Source organism: Dermacentor albipictus, chromosome 5, assembly GCF_038994185.2.
Source record: "Dermacentor albipictus isolate Rhodes 1998 colony chromosome 5, USDA_Dalb.pri_finalv2, whole genome shotgun sequence".
Classification (NCBI taxonomy): domain Eukaryota; kingdom Metazoa; phylum Arthropoda; class Arachnida; order Ixodida; family Ixodidae; genus Dermacentor; species Dermacentor albipictus.
This window is the reverse complement of record NC_091825.1, coordinates 112146541-112171068: the sequence shown is the minus strand read 5'-3', so window position 1 is coordinate 112171068 and position 24528 is coordinate 112146541. Positions and strand designations below refer to the sequence as shown.

The window sequence follows — 24528 nt, the reverse complement described above, 5'->3', positions numbered from 1 at the left end:
AACCTCTCCACCATTTATCTTCGTTAAACCGTCTATTCTCATTTTCCTCGGTTTCATTTCTGCCGATGCTTTAACTACGAGAGAAAAAAGAAAATGTTGGTTCATGGAGTATCACAAGAACGCGCCTATACAAACGTTTCGATGGATGGCAAAGAACCCCCAGCTGGCCAAAACATGTACGTCAGGACTTCGTTGCAGCGTTTATCGTAGCCATTGTGTAGATGTGTCAATCAATCAATCAATCAATCAATCAATCAATCAATCAATCAATCAATCAATCAATCTTGTGCCGGCCGGTGTGCCATCGCCACCTGTTAAAAACATCTTGAATGTATTTTTAATGCTTGGGGAAAGGCTGATATGTGGAAACCATTGCTGCTACGTGCTCGAATTCCTTCACTCACATATCGGGCACATTTTAACGTGTGCCATAGCACTAGCAGAGTTTGCAAAAAGAATGCAAGAAGTGGTGTGTCAATAGAAGAACCGGGTGTAGCATCTAACTGCGTTGTAAGCGGGGAGAAAATACTTTAAGTGTTCTTGATGTAGGCGCCAGGCTTCATAAAAAAAATGGAAAAGCTTGCCTATATATCCTCCTCTTTTATTTAGCGAGATCTGATTCATTAGCTTTTGTTGCTAAACGCATCAAATATCGCCATTCCATTCCAGAAATCCGCAAGGTAACTGAAATCGAGAAAAATTTTCGCTTTCGCAAGATGTGTATACCGGCGCTCGAAATGGTCAACTGTCGAGCAGCTTTATTTTTTTAACGCAAATTGGGAGCGCTCAAACAGGCAGGCCCCTTAGATTTCTACACATGGAGCGACGCATATTTTCATAATTCCAAAGTTTTGTAGCAACGCGAATGAGTTTAATATGAATGAACGCTGCTGAGGGCAGGAGTCACATGTACAGCCGCCACAGCCGGGGCGGCTGTATTATGATGGCTACGATATGCCAGAACGCTTGGTACTGAGCTTTCCTTGTTAAATCTGCTTGTCGATTCGCGGTTACATTTCGACGGATTCGTCGACTCAAATACGCGGAGCGCTCCACTATTCGCTGACTTTCGTAGCCCTTGTCCCTCGTAGCCCCTTCTTAAACTTCAACCAATTAATCAGTTGGAATGAACCTTTCCCTCATGGTATAACGAAGGAAGAGCATGTGTCTATGAAAAGAAGGGCAGAAAATACGAATGGTTATCTTGCTTAGCAATGACGTCATATTTGTTTGTAATTTGCGAATAGAAAGTTGCTTACTTATCCAATCGTTTTCTCTGTATTTACTGGCGTAAACTTCGCTGGTGCCGAGCCGCCCTTACCCATGCCCGATTGATTGACTGATTGTGACGTAACCGGCAAATGTTGGCGACCATTTCGTTCTTGCCTTCTGCACAAACAATCACATGTTAAATCGTGATAACATCAGCTGATGCGAAGAGCACTCCGCCAATACAAATTGGTTTTCGCAAACGTTCGAAAAAAAGTAAAGCGCAACAAAACAGCAACGTTCGCAAGTTGTCACGACTGGACAAGGCTCCACAGTGGCGACGAGTCCAACGATACACGAGCTTGCGCATGACGTTCACCTGTCTATGAGATCGCTACTTGGCCTCCAGTTTTGCGCGGCGCGCCAATCCGAACGACCGAGATGCTTCGAAGCGCGCGGCCGGCGGGCTCGGCCGCGCAGCACGCGTGCTCCGAAAGAAGCCTGACGTGCAGGGTTCTCGCTCTGTCGCGCAGTTGTGCCGCCGGACTCGTCTACGGTGTCTATAATCGCGCGCTCGTTGTCGGCGTGTTTCATTATGCAGCAGTATCACCGTGTAGCACTTTCGGGGCCGGATACCGTACAACATTCATCTCGCAACAAAGCCGCGCGTTAATTGTTTCTAATGTTGCGTGTGCTAGGAAGCGCAGTGCTGCGCATGTAATATTCACGGGGCGGTACAATCAATGTGGCGCTTTCGTTGCAGTCTCCAGATTTTGCGCATGTTCTACCCCCATTCTGCAGACTCTCCATTCACGCAAACGTGAATGAATGAATGAATGAATGAATGAATGAATGAATGAATGAATGAATGAAGGAAGGAAGGAAGGAAGGAAGGAAGGAAGGAAGGAAGGAAGGAAGGAAGGAATGAATGAATGAATGAATGAATGAATGAATGAATGAATGAATGAATGAATGAATGAATGAATGAATGAATGAATGCGTTTTTACTTTACATTCTGTTCATGAAATAGTTTGGCAGTTGCAAAAAGGCTGCCATTAACGCAGCTAGACGAGGACGCAGTTCCGTGATGATAACATGGCATGACAGTTTGTAACGTTGAACGATTCGTGGCGTCGAAAAAGAAGGTATGATAAGACGGCAAGTAATTCGTAATTAAAATACGTATAAAAGATCAGAAGTACATTTTGCATGCCACCATCAAAATGTATCAGCACTCAGGTTTACGAGAGAAAAGAAGTTATACTTATAAAGATGCTTACAAATAAACCAAAGCAGGCAGTAATTCTCGTCGATACAAAGATATTAATGTTCAATTTAGTAAGCATGTAATCAGCGTGCACACACATTTACAAAAGGAAGACGTAATGCACCATTCATGCTAATATCATATTTTTTTTTCTGCATCGACATTAGGTTATCGAAAGGACGTGAACATTTAGAGCGAGGGTGTTGAAAGTAAATAGTTGTGGAAATTTGATTTACTCATCGCTTTATCCCTTCCATTCCCGGGCTTTCCAGATTTCTGTAATATTTCCCACTTAAATTGGAAGAGTTTCTTGGTAGGATAGTCGGCGTTATTTCTCTGCCACATGTCATTGCAATGGATTGTGGCGCGAAAGAAACTAACATCAATCAATGTCCGCGCCAGCAGATTGTGCTCGTGGAGGAGTTGCTTTTCTTTCACTGCGAAGGCTTCTGGTTACAGCTGTATTCGTGTTTATTGCTAAATCGCTCGATTCTTGAACTGTAAGTCATTGTTATTAGTATTGAAGGGACATTTTTTTTTTTTTACAATCTGCAGTCGATGTGAACCAATTTGCGCATTTATTTATTCATACTGCACTAGCCTATCTCACAGATTGCCGTAGGAAACGGGACAGTTTCAAGTGTACAAGTTCACCAAAGTACATAGAATTTAAACTTTCATACAAAAGAAAGTTGCTAAATCTGTACAAAATAAAGTGAGCACTTTGAAACATGCTGCTTCGTGTCGCAGTCTGCCTAAGCATTTTATGGGTTATGGTAGACGCGGTAGAAGCAGGAGTCCTCCGAATTGACTTCCACCACCTGCGGAGTTCTTCAAAGTGTACCTAAATCTAAGTACACGAACGTTCTCGTTTCTTTTTTTTTTTGCATTGCGCCAAATGCAACTGGTGGCCGGGAATCAGATCCGTGACTCCAAGCTCTTCAACCGAATGCCATAGCCTCGAAGCCACCACGACGGGGGGTCAGCTCGCGCATTGCTTACGCCGTGAAATCGTTAGTTTAAAGTCCTATAGTGCGAGTAGCTGTGAAGATTTTCTTTTACAGAGTACTCCTCAGATGGAGACTTTCTTTAGCGGTTATCGCAAAACCACATTGAGCCAGCTGAGTGTTACGACCGCGCGTTCTCTGTCAAACACGAAGGACAACGAGTTTCGTACAACGCAAATACACGTTGGTCACGTGGGCAGTGCTTAAAGTACGCTCTACGTGCAGTACGCTCTACGTGCAGTACGCTCTACGTGCAGTGCGCTCTACGTGCAGTGCGCTCTACGTGAAGTACGCTCTACGTGCAGTCCGCTCTGTGTGCAGTACGCTCTACATTCGATGTGCGCTGCGCTCGCCTCGTCATAATAAGCGTCAACTCGCTCCCTCTGTAGCTCCATCTATGTAGCTGTCGTAGCATGAACGGACAATGAACAGTATTAACACGACCAAATTCTCTAGCATGGTTCTCATTGTAGCGCGAAATGCTTCTTCTTCTTTAGCATTGGAAGTTCGTCGGGAAGCGGTGCTTGAAACTTGCCGTTGAAATGCCTGATGTGGATTTTTAGAATATAAGTGTCGAAAATGGAAATAAATATGATGCGTAAGATTGCTCCCATACTAGTAGTAAATGCTCATCCAAGGGGTAGTACCGACGCTCCATTTGTCCTTAAAGCGAAGAAGAAGCTTGAGCTTTTTTTTTTTTTCTCAGCCAAAAAGATATCCTTTCATGGCGAAGAAATACAGATAAATATTTTTTTTATAGAGCAATCTGCGAGTCATCGCACCACATCAGCTTATTACCTCAAATACCCCCAATTCGGAGGTATTACGTAAGGGGTGGGTACAGGTGTAAGTAATCACATATGCAACAAATTATTGGTTAATTGTGGCTGTTCTACAATCAGAAAATATAGATAGGCAGCTGATTGTAGTGGCGTCGTGCAGAAGGCCATGGCTGAGCGAGGAAACAATGACGCAGCAAGCGTTCTGCTATGATCACGTGGACGGGCAACTTGCAGATGACCAATTCGGCGGGAAATGCATGGCGCAGGGCTGATGTAGGGCAGAATACGAAGTGAGCTGAAAAAAAAAAAACTTATGGAACAAACACATACTGGCGATTCGACGACGACAAGCATGCTTTGTTAGACGGGATTTCGTTTTTAAAGATGATATGCTCGTATTGTATGAATAGCATGAATGAGGGAATCTACTGGCTGGATTCTGCAGTGATTCTAGTGATGTTATCAGATAGATTTGGTTAGGCCTCCAGATGGGGGATGCATATTCTAGTTTTATTTGTACCAGGAACCTGTATGCTAGAAGTTTTACATTTGGTGGTGCGTCGCGCAAATGCATCTTCTATTGTTTAAAAAGTATTGAAGTCGAGTCTTACTCGAGTCAAAATCCACTCTTACTCGATTCAGTCTTCCTCTTGGCGCATTTGTTATCTTGTTGGTGTTGTTTTCATCCCTCTGTCCTTCTATTCTTGCTATCTGCCATTTCTGCCTTGCTATCCCCTCTTCCCCAAAGAACGGGCAGACGCTGTGTTCCTTCCGGTGGTAGTTGCCAGCCAGCTCGTTTTCTTTATTTCTTTTGGATCCGCCTATCTGTGTGTATATGTTTCTTTAACCGAATAACGCTGAGTGTATTCTTGAAATTGCGAGAGTACGAGAGGGTCGCCGCGTGCTTCCCTGTGAACCGAGCCGTGACCGACGGCGCCCTCGCTGAGACGCTTCTTCTTCTTCTTCGCAGGAACTGGAGCTGCGGATAGAGACGCAGAAGCAGACGCTCGCATCCCGAGACGAGAGCATCAAGAAGCTGATGGAGATGCTGCAGAGCAAGGGCGTCGGTGCGTGCGACTTGGGCCTCGGCGCTGATAAGCACGTGACCTGGTTCGCGGACCCGTTCGGCGCTATCGCGGCCGGCGCCCGTAACGCTGGCGCCAGCTGCCGCTCGATTGATCGGCTCGTAGCGGCGCAGACAGCAGCGGTGGCCTCGGCCCTGGGCCAGTCGAGTTGCCCCGGACAGAATGCTAACCACGGCGTTTTCCCCTCAAGCGCTCTTAACGATCTGTCCGCGCTGCTGGCTAATTAGTGACAATTTATGCGTTCCGCGGGGGGCTTCTGGCATAACGACGGGGAAAGGCATATCATGCCCGTGCCATATTAGGAAGCGCGGAGGAGGTTCTGGGGCGAAAGGAAGTAAGAGCGCAGAGAGAGAGAGAGAGAGAGAGAGAGAGGCGGGAAGACCTGTTAATGCTGGTACACGAGTCGTTGAGACCAGCGTTAAAGCGAAAGGACGACGGTGTCACGTATCGTTAGGGTGTGAAACCATCGCCGTATCGCTATATTTTGCCAGAGTACAGTTCATAGTACTAGACGGGACAGCTCTAGTTTGATCAGTGCAGGATACGCGAACCCATGTTACTTCTTCTTAAACAGAGAGGCTTGTCTTCAGTTTGGGTACTTAGAACATATACTGTCGGAAAAAGAAACGAAAGAATTATCCCTAGCGTTTAAAGAAAGGAATTACTGCTTTCGATTCAGTATGGATAGCAATTTAACCATAAAAGCAACCAAAAGGAAAATTTGTACACGTGATGAAGTTGAGCAGTAGCTTCAGTTGTGTACGATATCTGAACTCATGAGGGAAAACAATACTTAAGATCAAGTTAATGGCAACCTGAAACTCTGCCAAGTAGTGAAAGGGGAACGTGTTTATTAGGCTTCGAATTAGTTTCAGTCAAGTAGGACACAAGCCATGACAGCGCTACGCCACTTCAGTGCTAAGGCTAGTGAAGCTGTGCCTGATAAGGTCTTTGGGCGTAATGTATCGCCAAATTTTCTATCACATTTGGTTGGGTGGCTCATTTGTAAAGTTTACTCAGCCGATAACTGCGACGGAGGGTAATTGCCTAATAAAGCATTAAACGTTTTTAGTTTGTGCCGGCGTTTGCGAAGATTGCTCGGCGAAATGTCATTAGCTCATAGCTAAGGACGTTTTATTTGCATTTCCAGTATATTAGCGTGTATTACTGCTGACGAGAAGCAGAAAAGCTTGCCAACGGGGTGGGACACCGTAGTTTCTCTCGTTTTTATTGAAATGATTGATAGTTAAGGAACAGGGTCCAGTATCCTTGCTCTGTTGATGACTAGCGCGTTTCATGTGGCAGTGAGTCAAATATAAGAAAGCACGACTGAGTCGGCGCATCATACATGGAGGTCAGGTACACCGCTTGCCGTTTGTGGGATCTTTAAACTCAACCATCAAGCAGAGAGCCGAAGGCTCTAGAAACAGTATGGTGATGTGATAGCTCCAAGGACGTCAGGAGTGTTTTCCGCCTCCTTCTGAAGGTTACTTCTCGAAGCGACTCCACATCAGCTTTGACTGTCGTATCAAGGTGTAACGGGGTGCTTATCGAATTTGTTTTTTGCAATTTTGAATGCGCACTCAGCTCGTGATTATTTCCCGCACATTTCCACGATGTGGTCGCTATAGATATCCACAAGCGTTTTTTGAGCAGATTGTAACGGTATTAAACAGGACAAAGTGTTTGTAGGAAGGCGGAAATCGACTTGATGAGCAGCGGGCAAACTATGGAAGCCTCAGCTTGAGACTGTTTCTACAAGATGACTTCTTTTAGTTGGGGAAATTCCCTGATAGACATCGCATATTATACTCGTATGCACACGTATGAATACATATCACCTACACTGTATCTGTCACATGCACTGCCCCTGCACCTGATGTATTAGAAAGGTGCAATTTCGTATCTGCACTGCCCGCTTATTGTTTAATTTTCCGCTCGTTTTCTCGCCGTGTTTGTCGACCCACTGCCAGAGATGGTCGTCAGGAGGTTCTAGCTATATCCTATAGTTTAAATCCGACCAAGGCGAAATGGGCATGGGAAGATGGAGACAACTCGTCAACATCGGTCGAACAATGTAAGCTTGAGCCCTGGAATCGGTTGGACATGGGAACTCGTCTTTGTCAGGGCACTAGCCTGACTAACTTTACATATCATACGTTCACATATCACGAACACATATCACATGTATGTGAGTACTTGGGCTGCTCGTACGCGATATCTTCGAAAGGTGTAACTAAAGCTCTCCTAGAGGTTAATGATCTCGCGGGAGCGTCGACCGACACGACGGTTAGCGCTGCGTCGCCGAGCGCCGCTACGAAAAATTAACGACTAAAGATAATGACAATGATAGGACAGATCATCAGTACGCACACCGGTTTTATAAAAGAAATGTTCAGTTTCGCCATACTTAGCGAATGCGCAATGTGCTATAAGCGAAGTACAAAAGTATTACACATAAAGCGTAGCTTGAGTGCGTTCTCAAACAAACTCGCACAATAATATATGAATGCATGACGCAGGTAATGCATTCCACTCCTTGACCGCGTGCGGAAAAAAAAAAGTATATCAGCTTTCAAGAGCGTGCAAAGTAATGTTGTAAGTTGTGGTTGTGACGATTTCTTGAGGAACGACGACAGAACATTGGTCACAGAACACAGGTTACTATTCCCACTGCGAAACATGATCACAGCCAAACGTTCAAAGTCGATATATACCATATAAACACTCCCATGTTGTACCCAGGAAAAGCTGTAGACAGAGCGTAATAGTACAGCTGAATCCATATGTGTACCTCACCCTTCACCTACTACGTGTAATGTGTAATGTGCGATGGTTGTGGTGACGTTGTGTCAAGCGTACGTAGCCTTTAGTGCGTGTATTGTGCACTCAGCCACCCTGTATTAGTCAACACTGCCACTAAGCTGTGGTATTCAACAGCTCGAGATGTATGCCATATTTACTGTCTAAAAACGGTCTCTATGATAGCCTGTATTTAACCATGAGATTCTTTAACTACTGGCAACCACTTCGATGGGCGCCCACGATACACCCACATATTTTGTCCTTTTTTAATAGCTAAATATGTCCCAGTGAAAGCCGTTGAAGGGATGTGCTTTGTGTGCCTCTGTAGCGCGTGTTTTGTCACATGTGTGCTGCTGTCACAGGATGTATTGCTGTCGTGATAATAAAGGTGTTAGTATTGGATTTAAGTCGCTCTTAGTTTTAAGTCGCTCTTAGACGATGATTTCGTTCTTTTTTTTAACGTAAATTCCGCTTTGTGACCTTTTTTTTGTCGAGGCAGTGTAGTCATATATTGGAGGGCGTCACAACGTAAACATAAAGATAAAGCCCTGCTGTCGCTGCCTCGCAGGGGGCCAGATGCTGGATGAACAGCGTATGGAGATGGAGCGACTGAAGAGCCGCCTCATCGAATCCGAAGCCCGTGCGCGCCACCTGGAGACCATGTTGGACACCAGAGACCGAGACATTGGCAAGGTACACTCCGTTGTGACGATGAACCCACTTAATTGTGTACAGCGCGCATGATTCTCCGATTGCGAACGCGGGCATTGGATTCGTCGAGGTCGGGATATTACGCGGCGGTCGCAGTTGTGTACTGACAGTGAACGATGTCGGATGGCATCGTAATCAGTCATTTGCAATAGAAAGTTGGAAGATGCACTAAGAATTATTAGAAGGGAAAATGAAACGAGGAGAAAGGCTTGAGTCCTAATCAAATAAAAGCACCCTGTACTGGGCAGCGACTTTCAGTATACTTACGAGATAACGAACCACTTGATCTGCTGATAAGTCCAGCTGGGACCCCATTACGTGAGTTGATTTTCTAAAGAAGAAGCAGGACAACAACAACAGCAAAGTACGCACGGAAAACAGGCTGTCAGGCTGGCGTCTTATTAAACAAAATTATTTTATAATATGTAGGGTAACAGGCGTCACAAACCAGCGGTAAATCTACCGGGGTACCAAATATTACTAGAGCGCACAAACTGTCTGGGTTATGGTATTCTCCGTACCACACCAGAGGAGGCCACTTGAGGTTTGTGATAAGTGTGAAAAGGGACGTTGTAAACTAGAAACCAAAGTGTTTAGGTCAGGGTCACTGGATGCGTCAAAGAATGGAGTCTGCTTTGATAGTGATTCCATTTCTAAGTTTTCACTCGTTCCTAACGGAGATGTAGAGGGCGGCTTCGAACGAACAACTCACCAGAAGCACCGCTGCACACACTTTCTCGGCACTTTCATCAGTAGGTGCTTGCATATATATGATGAGTCTCTTGTGCTCCGCAGAGCGCTTTGACGCATATTGGAGGACTTCTGTCCGCAGCTTGGGGAACACTAGAGTGGCCAAAGGGAATCGCAAATCTTGCGTCAGCCACGGGTAACTAACTGTCTGGCGGGCTGCCCACGAAGATTCTCGAAGCACTCAGTTACAGGCAGGCACGTACCCAGGGGGGGCCCGGGGGGGCCCGGGACCCCCCCCGAAATCAAGTGGCGTACCCCCCCCCCCTCCCCACCCACGCCACCACTCCTCACACATTCCTAAAGCGCCGCCAGATTAACGTTGAGACTTGGCAGCTGTTCATCGGTCAGCCTTATGCTGCCTTTTTCACTCCTTTTAGATGGCGGTAGTTATCGGCATTTCTTGTAATGTGAAGGACAGTTTTCTCATAGATTCCGCACCCGCGCGATTAACTCGAGATGCGTTCAGTTGTCACCATCTATTCAACCGTCACGCGCATAGCTGTTGCTTTTGTTAGCTCAACCTTCTTTGTTTAGGCTGATCCTGGGACTAGGAGAGGGATGCGGCTGTTACTTATCTGGTCTGTATACTCTCATGGAACGAGTTGCGGCCGGAGAAAACGCCAATTGCGTTTAACTTTTCCCTTTGCTTCATTATTTCCTTGATTTACGGCTCGCCGCGACGCTGGCAGATGCCCGGAACCATATACACGTGATATGGGTTAGATAAGGTGGGAAATAAAATAATGTGAAAGAGCGTTCATCATGAAACCCTGCAATAACCCTTAAACCCATAAGCAAGATGACTGTCGCCCGTTACCTCGTCTGTTTTTCCCTAATTGTATAGCACTTTTCGTGCAAAATTGGCAACTGAAAACAAAAATCGCAAGGAGTTGAGAAATTAAGCGATCTACTAAGGGAGAGAGCCAACGCAACAACCAAAAATGTTTACCGTTGTTTATGAGAATATTTATGGATCAACATCTTTTTATTTAAAAAGGAAGTAGAGGAAACGCTGCCGGAAGTGGAGAATAATTACTTGCTTTGAATGACGCTTCTACAGTTATCGGTCGAACCGCCTCACGTAGCCACTTCTCTGCTGTGCTTATGTGGGTGTTTTTCTAACCTTTCTCGGTGAGCGCAGTACGTCTAGAATCGCAGAGTCCTGCGCTCTACGCGGTTGTATGGGACTGGCGGCCGCACAGCGTTACGCAATTCGCGGAACTGTGAAAACTGATCCACAAGACGAAAATAACTGATATTCGAAACTATAACATGAGAAAGACTGAAGAAGCCGTAAAAAAAATGAATGCAGCCTGAAATCAGTAAAAAAGAAACCTGGCATAGGACAAACCATGATGTATGCACTAAAAGATAAGATGGATAATATCATAAGCAATATCGAAGATACAGTAAAAGCAGCGGGAAAATTCTAAGCTGACCTGTATACAGTACCCAGAGGAGTCACGATACCTCACTTAGAAACAGTAATGAACAGGATACAGAAACTCTCCTATAACTAGCGATGAGGTCAGAAGGGCCCTGCAAGACATGAAACGATGAAGAGCGGGAGGAGAAGGTGGAATAACAGTCCATTTAATCGAAGATGGAGGAGACATAATGCTTGGAAAACTGGCGGCTCTTTATACGAAGTGTATATCGACTGCAAGGGTCACAGAAAACTGGAAGAATGCAGACATTATACTAATCCACAAAAAAGGAGACGTTAAAGAATTGAAAAATATAGGACCATTAGCTTGCTCCCAGTATTATACAAGATATTTGCCAAAATAATGGCCAATAGAATAAGGGCAATGCTGGATTTTGTCAACCAAGGGAACAGGCTAGCTTCAGGAAGAGATACCTTACAATGGATCACATCCATGTCATCAATCAGGTTATCGCGAAATCTGCAGAGTACAATAAGCCTCTCTATGTGGCTTATATAGATTACGAAAATGCATTTGATTCAGTAGAGATACCAGCAGTCTAGAGGCACTACGTAATCAAGGACTATGGAACGCTTACGTAAAAAGCTTGAAAAATATTGCTACATGCGTGTGGTATTTGTTTGTTTGAACGAGGTGCGTGGGCGCCATCACTCCAGAAAAGAGGAGGAAGAACGAACTGGGCTCGCGCTGTGAATCTAACCGGTCAGCGCTGCAACCGTTGTTGTAAATATAAACTGTAAGTAGTTTCTCGTCTTACTGACTCGTCCTTCGCGTAAGAATATATACCGAGGTTCTACAGCTACCTTAATTCTACACAAGAAAAGCAGGGAGATACCTATAGAGAAATGGGTCAAACAGGGAGACACAATTTCTCCAAAGCTATTCACTGCGTGCTTAGAAGAATTCAAGCTATTAAACTGGGAAGGCTTAGGAGTAAAGATCGACGGCAAATATCTCAGCAACCTTCGGTTTGCCGATGACATTGTTCTATTCAACAACAATGTTACAACAAATGTTACAACAACGAGTTACAACAAATGATTGGAGACCTTAACAGAGAGAGTGTAAGAGTGGGGTTGAATATTAATATGCAGAAGATGACGATAATGATAAATAGCCGGGCAAAGGAACAAGAAATCAGGATCGCCAGTCGGCCACTAGAGACTGTGAAGGAGTACGTTTACCTAGGTCAATTAATCACAGGGAACCCTGATCATGAGATGGAAATTCACAGAAGAATAAATATAGGTTGGATCGCATACGGCAGACATTGCCAGCTCCTGACTGGAAGCTTACCATTATTATTGAAAAGTAAGGTGTGCAATCTGCATTTTGCCAGTGCTGACATATGGAGCAGAGACTTGAGAATGAGTTAAGGACCGCGCAAAGAGCGATCGAACGAAGATTGCTAGGCATAACGTTAAAAGAGAGAAAGAGAGCCGTTTGGATCAGAGAGCGAACGGGTATAGACGATATTCTAATTGACATCAAGAGGAAAAAATGTAGCTGGGCAGGTCATGTAATGCGCCGGTTAGATAACCGTTGGACCATTAGGGTTACAGAATGCGTACCAAGAGAAGGAAAACGCAATCGAGGACGACAAAACACTAAGTGGAGCGATGACTTTAGGAAATTCGCGGGCGCTAGTTGGAATCGGTTGGCGCAGGTCAGGGGTAAATGGAGATCGCAGGGAGAGGCGTTCGTCCTGCAGTGGACATAAAACAGGATGATGATGATGATGATGCTGGTGATGATGATGATGGAGGTGGTGGCCCCCCCCCCCGAAAAAAAATCCTGGGTACGTGCCTGGTTACAGGTGTGCGCCCTTGTCAAGAGATCAAACTTCACTTCGCGTGTCAACAAAGTTGACTACGATTCGAATGGCCTGATTCGCACTGCATCCCAGAGTTGTAAATCGCCACACGGCGGTGTCGGCCGTAAACTTTTGACAAGGGCCCCCCCTGACAAATACCATCAAGGTATAACGAAGTGCCAGACAGACAGACAGACAATGAACTTTAATGAGGTCCTGAGGGTCTAGCCGGTGGAGACCCGTTGGGGCCCCCGGCTCGCCGGTGGCTGCTCCCATGTCGGAATCGGGAGGCCAAGCCTCTCCGCTCTTTCACGGGCCCTCTGGACGGCCATGGACTGGAACTTGAGTTGCGTACTAGATATGGCCTCGTCCCAGTCCTGTTCGCTGGTGACGGACGTATCCCGTAACGCAGGACACTGCCAGAGCATATGAGGTAGCGTGCTAACCTCCCCACAATCCGGGCACTGTGGGTCAATTTCTGGATAAATCCTGCTTAAGAAACTTCGCGAGGGATATGACCTCGTCTGAAGCATCCTAAGCGTGATCGATTGTGATCTGCATAGATTTGGATGTGGAGGCGGGAAGCGCCTGCGTTCCTCTTTATAATGCGTTCCTCTTTATAACGAAGTGCCATGTAAAATTTTTAAAAAATCAGTTCACGTTTTACACGAATATCTGCATGTCACATTTCACCGTGGCAGAAAGCTTCGGCGAAGAGAAGATGTTTTGTTTGCGGGACTCCCCGGAATCATTGCCTCATGCATGCTTTAACAATACGTTTTCGGGGTCTCCTTCTGGAATGCCTGGCATGACCAGAAGCATCAGCATCACTCACATCGGTCACGTAAGTGTCGTTGAAATCTTCAGCACCTCATCAACGTAAGTCATAAGAGCAACCAAAAAAAAAAGGCTCATTTACGAGTCCTTATTGGAAAACACTTTATGTACATGTAACCAGCTGCCATAAAAAAGTGGTAGCTTGTACTGAGCACTAGACGTGAAACAGAGCGCTTTTGCTGCCAAACCATAGAAGTTCGTGAGTTTTGATACAACGCATTGCTTTGACGATCTGGCAAGAGCAGTGTGTTCTGGAGCACGGAGGAGTTGAGAACGACGTTGACGCTGGGCGCACGGCCGGCGATGGCTGCGCCACCCCGGAACAGTGGCGCTCCCTCTCTGAGGAGCTGCGTACTACGTATGGAAACCACATTACCATGATGGAGGCCATCTTGGACACCAAGGTACGTTGCTCGAGATTCACTGGACAATACGAGAAGACGAGCCTTCTTATCTTAAGCTACGGTTCGATTTGGGTCGAAAAAGCAAACTTTCAAGATTCAACAAGATGCACTGCTTGTGCAATTTGCTAATATGGCTCCGGCTGTAGAGCAACGCTTAGGTGTGCACAGCATATTTGTAAAAAATGCAACTCCGCATGTTCGCTGTTCCTTTATGATGCATGTATTTTTTCTCCCGAGATTACGTCACTGTATGCGCATGGATGCGTTTTGTTCGTGTTTTGTTGTGGACGTCTTGTGTTATCCCTATCCAGACACCTGTTCCTAGCACAATTTTTTTATATGTATGACACGATTTTCGATGACGTCGAGCAAGAGTGTTAAGGCTAAGCGTGAGATGCGAGCAACGTACACAGCTAAAGCTCTCGCTGCACAAATGACGCATGGGTTTTTAAGCTTTCAATTTCGATACCCGCCTGGGTGTCTCAGTGGCAATGGAGTTCTGCTGCAGTGTGCAGTGTCTGTGGGTTCGATTCCCGGCATCTACGGTGGCATTGCGTTATAGGTTAAGTGTAATAACGTGCATGTGCTTTCATTGAAGTTCATGTGAAGAGCCCTAGCCGGTGAAAATTAATCCGCAGCTACCGCTGCTGCGTCTCTGAAGCCCCAGTGTTACTTTTGGTACTTGAAACCACCTGAATCAATCTTCCGAGTCAATCTTCCGATCCGATTCTCAGTAACGAGATTCGAATTGAAGCGGCCATGCGGCTTCCTCCGTCATGCTACAACGGGACAGACTCAAATAAAGATACATCGAGAGGCTAGAACTGTAACAATATTTTTATTCAATTGAGGAGTCACAGTGCAAAGGATATTATAAAACCATAGAAAGTGAAAGAAATCGTAAATAATGTAGAAAAAAATAAAGCTACACAAACGCGCTGATTGTAGCGATTTAATTTGGGCAAGACAAGACACTATACTAGCTTGTTTCTATGAGCCTATAAAAATCAGTGACTCGCATTGCACGAAGCCTATAGGCAGCAGCAAATCCTACCCTACCATCCTGCATCCGCCGTAGTGCAGTCACTGCTTTCAGCGGCTTTGTTAAGTTCTTTGCTTTCTCGGTTGTTCGCCTTTGTCTCCCGTTTGTTTGTTTTTTTTTTCGTTTTTGTTTCGTTTGCGCTTGCTCCAGAGACTCCTCCCCCTCCCCCCCTCCCTTTCCCCGCGTGCGCTGTGCACACTTGTGCTGGTCAGGAGGCGCGGATCAGCATCCTGGAAAGTGAAGTCGATCTGCTCGAGAGAGAGCTCGAACAGAGGGCGCGCTCGACGCGGGCCGAGCTCAACGCGCACACGCCGCAACTGGTCACCGGCACGGACGACGCCGCGGTGAGTACGTACGGTCACGTGGGGTCACTATATCCCGTGGGTCACGTGGGTCACTAACACGTGAGGTCACTTGGCATATATGCTCAGCGCTTGAAAACGGCAGAAAAAGGAAAGTCACACGAGACTGAGAAGACGACACAATCCCTCGTGTTGCCGGCTCGCTTGTCTGCGTATCTTTTTTAAAATTTGTCTTGGCGCTGATGTCAAGCATGGAAGCTCAATAACTAGGCTAATTCATAGCCTTAATGAGTATATGCATCGCGTTTGGATATCTCGTGATGAATACAATGGATACGTCCCTCTACACCTTCAGCCACAGCTCAGCTATGACCAGAAAGAAGCTGGCGTTTTCTTTACGCATCATCATCATCATCATCATCATCATCATCATCATCATCATTATTATTATTATTATTATTATTATTATTATTATTATTATTATTATTATTATTATTATTATTATTATTATTATTATTATTATTATTATTACATGTAGCGCGCAGACATGGAAAGTAGGCAAGAAGAAGGCTTCTTAAACACCTAGCATTTGGATTTTCTTTTTTACCTTGCAGACAAAGCAGAATATTCGCATCATACTCATGTTTTGCTTAATGACCTCAGTTTCGCTTTCTGTTTAAGTAAAATAGCACAGTATATATAACTGCACTTAAGAGCAATCAAGCTCTTGGACTCTTGCGTACTAATAAGAAACAAGACTATAAGTATTGCCCCAATGCAGCCAAAATCTTGGCACAGCTCACGGCCGCCCTCGCACCGAAAAGATAGGGACAAGGCCACGATCGTCATCTGAATCATACCGCCCGAGAAAACGGCGCTAACTTTGCAGTGAGGCGGCTTCAATTGGCCAATTGCATACGGACAAGGTTCGCCTGTCCGTGCTTCTTTAATATCGCGAGCGAAGCTGTGGATATGACAAAGTTAAAAAGCTCACAAGAGGTGGAGCTCCAGCGTGAGGGATCTTATCCTCCGTGCACGGCTGCCTATACTAACAAGAGAATATGGAGGCCCATGTTCGGGTGCCTTCCAATTTGTTCCGGCAACCATATCTTGCTAATTTAAAATTTAATACCTCTGTCGCATGGCACGTTTAATGTCATGCACCTTAAATCCAGGGAAAACATGAGGAAGGGGCGAGATGGAAATTCAAGACGATGAGCAAAACGATAGCAAGGTAAAAAAAAAAAAGCAGGAGCCAACGTTTCGACAAGTGGACAACGCAACGACATTCGGTACGAATGTCATTTACGCTGCATGACGATGAGCAAAACGAGAACACGGTGAAAGCAGGAGCCCAAAGTTGCGACAAGTGTACTTGTCTTCTTCAAGGTCTTGAAGAAGACAAGTCAACCTTTCACCTTGTTCTCGTTTTGCTCATCGTCATGCAGCGTAAATGACATTCATACCGAATGTCATTGCGTTGTCCACTTGTCGAAACGCTGGCTCCTGCTTTCACCTTGCTCTTGTTTTGCTCATCGTCTTGAATTTCCATCTCCCACCTCCCTCGTGTTTTCCCTGCATTCACGGTGCATGACATTATACACGTGCCGTGGGACAGAGGTATTAGAACACGGTGAAAGCAGAGGTCCAACGTCTCGACAAGTGGACTTGTCTTCTTCAAGGCCTTGAAGTTAGACAAGTCCTCCTTTCACCTTGTTCTCGTTTTGCTCATCGTCAGGCACCGTAGATGACATTCGTACCGAATGTCATTGCGTTCTTGCGTTCCCTGTCTATACAGGAGTATACAAAATGGCATTCGCAATTGATGGCGATGTTTATCGGCAGCTTGCGCAGGCAGACACTCGGCCATCGACATGTATACTTTCAGGTTGCGCTTCCCCCCTGCTCAAATCGCTGGGCATGGTCTTCCGCACTTTCAGCAGCGCGCGTGTATCGTTGGTCCAGCGCCCTTCTCGCTTCTCATTCTACGCTGACGAATCTGCTGAGTTAGTTTCCTTGGTTGGTGGTTAGGTTTTAGCGTGGCACCGCTTTGAAAACAATGTGCAGAAATATAAAAAAGTTAGACGAGCGGTTGTAAACATGGCCGACGAAAGGTGATAGCGTCCAGTCGAGACTGGGGAACAAGAATATAGTTCGAAAAAGGGGTAAGGCGTGCAGACCGGGACGCCAGAGAAGTGGACCATCAACTGAAGCAAGCACTGAGGCGAAAAGAAGAAAGGAGACACAAAACTCACCTGCGCGTGCTCTAGAATGGTAGCACGACGTGTCAATCGGGTACGCGTGCCGGTCTACAGGAGAGATAACTGTTAAGAGGAAGCTTTAGCTCGGGCCAGACTCCGAAACGGCCTATACAAACACACGCGTACAACGCAAAAACATTTTTGTGAGGTAACCCCTGGACCGATTTTAATGAAATTTGTTGCATTTGAGAGAAGTTAAATTCTAGTGACTGTTCGAAGCGGAATTTCGATTTAAGACCTGAAAGTTTCTTTAAATAGATTTCCAAAAATACAAACGTTTGAGAAAATAGAAGCATGAAGCTTACAGCTTAATAGGTCTGCATCAAAAACAGATATAGCGGTTCTGTAAAAGGCATTAATTACATCATTAAAAGCGGACAAATTCGATATGTCAATTTGTATTTTACGTGAATTTGTTGCGCTGTTTACAAGGGTTCCTCAAAAGCTGTATTTCCATATTACTGAATCTTTTTTTAGATTCCCGTGTAACACACCAGTTTTGTCCGCTTTAGATGTAGTATCATTTGCGATTCACAGAATTGCGATGTCATTTTTTTTGCTGAGTTACAGCGTTGTAAAGTTGATAGTTTTGTATACTGAAAATTTTCAATTTTGGTCAATTTTTAATAAAGCATTTACGGCCTAAATCGAAAATTCGAAGCCAACAGTCACTAGATTTTAAGTTTTTCTTTTAAATGCAACAAACCTAGCCAAATTTGGTGCAGTGATTGCTGAGAAAAACGAATTCTCCTTTTACATGTATTTAGATAGGAGCACCCGAGCTAAAGTTTCCTCTTAAGGCATTTGGTCTCTTCCTTATGCAACGTAATTGAAGGCTGACTCACCCATGCTCTTTCGCCGTTATTGATATGTCATGCCTCGACCATAAGACGCGTATCTTCATTCCTATACCTGTAAAACATCGCGCATTCATCTAACTCGGGTGTGCATTTACAATCTTTGCAATATAAGGAAAGATTAGAAGGCTATTAGAACATATATTTGTCCAGGGAAGCATATCAAGAACAACAATTTTACTGACTGTCGTATGGATGTGGTATAGAAAGTTCCCTTTACCTGAGACCATTTCTACGTAGCGCAAACGATGCTGTGTATCAATCAGAGGCGAATGAAACATAAAAGGTTGTTAACCGGTGGATCGCCTTCTAATATTTCCTTATATTGCCAAGATTGTAAATGCACGCCTGAGTTAGATGAATGTGCGATATTGTACAGGCATAGGAATGAAGATACGCGTCTTATGGTCGAGGCATGGCATATCAATAACGGTGAAAGTGCGTGCGTGAGTCAGCCTTCGATTACCTTACATAAGGAAGAGATCAAATGCCTTAACCATAATCTCTCACGTAGACCGGCACGTGTACCAGATTGATACGTGGGGCTACCATTCTATAGCATGCGCAGATGAGTTTTGTGCCTTCTTTCCTTTTTTTCGCCTCAGTGCTTCCTTCAGTTGATAGTCGGCGTTCGCGTTGTCCAGTTCTCTTCTCTTGTGTCCGTGTCTGCCCGCCTTACCCCTTTTTTGCATCATGGATCCTTACCAACAAGCTCAGCTTTCTGTCGTTCTTGGGATATAGTTGCGCAAACTACATCAACTATCGTGCTGTATGCCATAAATTTATTAAAAATGTTCATAACAGCCGTTATGGCAACCTTTACTGTGACTACATTTCGTTTTAACTGATCGATTTTGTAATTTTTTAGCCAAGCCCCTGTTGTCGAGATTACGCAAGTCGCGCTTGTATGTGTTCGGGAAACTCATTCAATGGGCGAATGCTATTAGCTATGAATGCCATTCACTATGCCCGCGTAGAAGCAACAAAAATGGCATTAAGATGTAATCTCAATCGACGATTTTTGAGACAACTCAGGCAAACCTCTTGCGTTTACTTGCCGACTCGCACACACCGCTTAGCCGAAAACGTGCTTTTTCTCGAACGATCCTCTAAACAGCACGGCACTTTAGGTTCCGCGCCTCGGCCACGCCAACGAGCCTTCAACACCGTCGTAAGTCCTGTCACCAGTGCTTGCTTGACTACACGCCAACTCGCGGCTTCTCGTTGTATCACTCTTCCCGTGTCGCCTGCTCGCTAGACAACGACAAGCACGAAATGTTCTTTCTTAACTTTTTTAACGACTTAAGATGGTAGCTGTCAAGCGCAGGCGGCGAAATAACTGTCTACGCCGGAGATCGGAACGCAACGTTAGTATTGGCACATGGCGTTGCCAGCCGCTCTAGGTTGAACGATACAATCTGCGTTCGCGTGCTTCCCTTGGCACGTCAAGTCTTTTTTGCTTTCACTTTCACCGTTCAGTTGTTCTTCAGTCTCTCCGCAAACCGGTAAGTTGCGCGACTCGAAGTGAATACGGACGCATGCGAAAGCGCGCAAGTACGTGCGAAGATTTCTGCACTTGTTACGCTTTCTTACGTCATCAAGATTCTGTGAGGATCTCTCGAGTGTTTATGTGTGCCATGTATTTCGTTTATACGTTGTATTTGTTAAATAAGAAGAATTGTAACAGGTAGCGCGATTCCGCCTCTTCTAGAGTATTACTTTAATAGGCAGACTTGCTAGTGCAAGAAATCACGATGCAACAATAGGCAGTTATGAAAAGTTCTGAAGTAACGTTAACACTTATTCAGGCTACAGCACATTTTCGTAACTTCAGAAATGGAGCCAAGTGGTGATGAATTCATATCCAGTTGGCAGCAATGTCCAGAATAGTACCAGTTCTGAGACAACCATGCCAAAAATGGGCTGGAACTGCATTTTATATATATATATATATATATATATGTACACATACACCTCCGCAAATCACGGTGCCATTCGACGATTCCTGGCAGTTGTGTTGGTTAACGAAGTCATTGTTGGAACAGAAGCAATGGCGAGCTGCCAAATTATACAACCAGACCTGAGACACCCGTTTCACCTCCCATTCCCTTCGCCCCTTTTTCTTTATTGTCGCTCAATCCCTCCCCCCCCCCCCCCCTCTTTCTGCAGAGAAGTGTAGCATTGATTTATCGTCCAACCTTTTCAGCTCATTCCGTCCTTCCTTCGCAGTCCTCGAAAAGGCTGCGGAAGAGAGCACAGTTTGCAAACCTACCAACGGGTCACAGTGTTTAACTCTTTACTTTAGCACTTTCAAGCTACCTATCGTTTTTTTATCCCCTTATTTTTCTAGCCATTATTGTTTTTTTTACTTCCGGTGTGTCCTCAGTGGTACTAGGTTGAGGGAGATTTTTTGTTTTTCCTCCCTTATAAAATGTTTCATCCGCCTAGGCTAGATATGCTTCAGGGATGCAATTAGCCGGAACAAATGGCATCATCAGACTGTCGTTAAGTGAGTCTGGAAAGATGGAACCTTCAGTCGCTCAGGAAAGGAACGTCACTAAAAGCTAATTGTAGTATCGATGATGGATGTGAAAAGACACACATGCATATAGAAGCGTATGGAGTGAAGAGACAGGGAATCCTAGGAAATCATAAAGAAAATTGCCTGTTTTAAACGGAAAATGTATAATTGATTTTGAAGCGGTGGTCACATTTACCGATAAACATCGCATCTTTAATAGAGGAACCTCCGCGGTATGCTGAAGTTGTGGGTAGGGCTCCCACAGCAGCAGGTGTTATTTTCTTCCAGTTTCATTTCGTATGTTTATTAATTGTACATATGAACTTTAAAGAGGACAGTTAGTTTCCTCTACGTTTTTCTTGGCTATTTTTGGTGAGCTTCATGTGGTTGTTACTAAAAAATGAGCCCCTCGTTTATGACAACCCTAGTGTTACTAAAGGATGTTGAATCCCGCAAAATCACTCAATCAATCGATCAATCAATCAATCAATCAATCAATCAATCAATCAATCAATCAATCAATCAATCAATCAATCAATCAATCGGGCCCTATTACTCTCGGTCATGCAAATATATGGATAGGCAAGACCACCAGTGCCTCTCGTCCCGTAGGCAGCGCTTTCTTTTTTGAATGGCATTATTTTAAAGGACAGACAACGTACTTCGTTGAAGCGCGAAAAGATGCAGACCCAACTATCGATCATGTTGCTTCAAATGCGACGTCGAAGAAAATAAGTTGCATCGGTTAAGTATCGTCCCATAACAAACAAGTTGACATGAGAAAAAATAAACACAGAAAAATTTTAAATACAGTCAAAGAGCATGAACACATATATTTATGTAGTCTACAGCAACAGTTTGGAGACTACTGCATCAGCAAAAAGAAAAAAAGAAAATAAAATTTCTTCTAGCACCGCTTTGCAATACGAAACTGCTTCACTATATTGCAATGATCGAACACATGCACTTTGGCTGCATACGATTTGGCTGAGTAGGGCATGTCAAGGCGCTGCGAAGAATGGGTAATTTTTCGTGGCACCATTAGCCTCCAAACTTTTCCTCGCGAATGTACATACCTATTTACAAATGTCTGTTTGTTTTTCTATCGACCAGCGGTGGCCGAATAAGGAATGTCGCTTGAGCTAGCCAACGTTTCGACAAGGAAACTCGTTCACTCACCTTGCCTCAGACGTCTCTTCTTCGACCTCTTCACGTTGATCATTTCAAGTTTCCATCCTTCTGTGGATTTTCTGCCTGATTTTCGACTTCCTTGTGGCCCGTGTCTGTTCGTTGCTGTGGTCTATGAAGCAACGTTCCGCCAACTATTCTAACAAAGAATAATTGCTTCTATGACGTTGTCGCGTCTGCGCATGCGCGAGTTAATCACGTGCCGGCGTCCGTGTCACGCAGCTGGACGAGCTCCGGATCGAGCTGAACAAGCGCGACCAGGAGCTCCTGGCCATGGGCGCCAAGATGAAGACGCTGGAGGAGCAACACCACGACTACCAGCGCCACATCGCTGTGCTCAAGGAGTCCCTGTGCGCCAAGGAGGAGCACTACAACATGCTGCAGGCTGACGTCAGTACTGCTTCTGCTGCCGCCTCCTTCTTCTCCGGTGTCGCTAAACGGCACGTGCGAAACAAGCGCGCTCACGCGGCCGCACGTACACCTGCTTATATATGCAAAATTTTTGGATAGATGAAAGCCGAGCGGTAAATTTCAAATAATAATTGAGCAATTTTTGGGATGACGTGCTCGATATAGGCATCTCCAGCTAAGAACTACTACGTTCTTTGCCGGTCAATTCGAATGAAAAAAAAAAGCATGACATTCATGAACAAACCTATGGCATCTTGAGCCTCCGGGGGGGGGGGGGGGGGGGGGCGTATTGTAAGAAAAATTTTCCTATATGCTAGAATTCTTTGTAATAGCCCTTGCCGACCAGTCCTGATACTGGACATACGATTAGCATGGGCCGCCGGTTCGACTAATGATAAACAGCATCAATGAGCGAGAAGCTTCGTCGCAGTGTTTCCTCCGTCTACGGCGTGGTGTGGGTGCGTGCGTGTGTGTTTGTGCTTACGTACATGCGTGAGCAAAAGTATACGGACAACAGCGTCGTCGAAGGAACATAATATTATCCTAATTAACGTGCATAAACTGAAATATGGCGAGTGCGCTGGAAGGTTCGCACTGCCAAGTTCGGACTGCAGTCCTCAATTTCAAGTCACATTCGCAGCTAGAGGAGAAAATCAGCTTTATCGCGAAATCCCTGATCCGTATACGTTTTGTTCGCCGGTGTACGTTGTGAGTACATGCGTACATGGATGCATACAAGCCCTCATACACACAATCTAACTTGTGTGCAAATTAACGATTCAAAGCGAGACGGTTGTGTCTATACGTTAGTGCTGCGGTGCCCTTCGCGGGAAATGTTTGGCGACATAAGTCTAATATGCGGGAGTAGCAATTAAGCTACTCAAGCGAGTCCTCACTCTCCCGAGTAAGCTACAACCTCGGAGGTTGAATCTCAGTTACTATTATTGTCGCACGGTGGTATGAAGGTTATAAACAGAGATAAGGTACCTCAGAAAGGCTGGCCAACGCTTCGATAGGAGGACCTATCTTCGTCAAACGCCTTTGACGATGATAGGTCCTCCTATCGAAACGTTGGTCAGCCTTTCTGAGGCACCTTATCCCTGTTTATAACCTTTATACCACAGTGTACTATTCCATCTGTCAGCGCCTTTCTTGATATTTTGTTATTGTTGAAGTATTTCTAACGATGAGCGAAGTCAGCTCGATTCTGTAGGCGTTGCATCATGTGTTACCGTATGCTGCGTGGTGGTCAATCCATTCCCCAACACGTTGACAGGTGGAAGAACTGCGGCAGCGGCTGGAGGAGAAAAACAAGTTGATAGAGAAGAAGACTCAGCAGGCGCTCACAGCGACGCAAGAGCGCAACCAGCTAAGCCAAGAACTGCAGGAGCTGAGAGATCACATGGACATCAAGGACCGAAAAATCAACGTGCTTCAGAGAAAGGTGCGTATGTGACCATTACAATCTACTCAGAAGGAAGAAACAACCTGAGTAGTGACAAGTATCTTATATCTTAGTTATCTTCTTCACTAGCGGATTTTAGGCAGAGTTCGTGGCGTTCTTTAAAACAGCAAGTAAGGCGGAAGTGCTAATCGCTGCACTGCCTCCGTTCTGCCGTTGAACCTCACTGTAGTTGGGTCATACCTGAATTAGTGCATATTGAACTAGAAACATGCAAGTCCATGCCATCATCATATGTGTTACCTTCAGTATAGTCATGGCTCATCTTGTTATTGTTGACCAACATTAGCTGAACTGTACGACAATCACGAAGTTGTGTGTGTTAAAGAAATAACTAAAATTATTGTAGTTCTGAAACACTTTAA

At 45.1% G+C, this 24528-nt stretch overlaps 1 protein-coding gene across 1 annotated transcript in view; it reads left to right on the top strand.

Annotated features, from left to right (window-relative positions):
* LOC135897036 (trichohyalin-like) overlaps nt 1-24528 on the top strand; it is a 131365-nt gene that overhangs the window by 79200 nt on the left and 27637 nt on the right. The window contains exons 3-6 of the mRNA XM_065425601.2: nt 5237-5333; nt 8725-8849; nt 22513-22680; nt 23978-24145. Coding sequence (XP_065281673.1) covers nt 5237-5333; nt 8725-8849; nt 22513-22680; nt 23978-24145 — 558 coding nt within the window. The remainder of the gene's footprint in view (nt 1-5236; nt 5334-8724; nt 8850-22512; nt 22681-23977; nt 24146-24528) is intronic.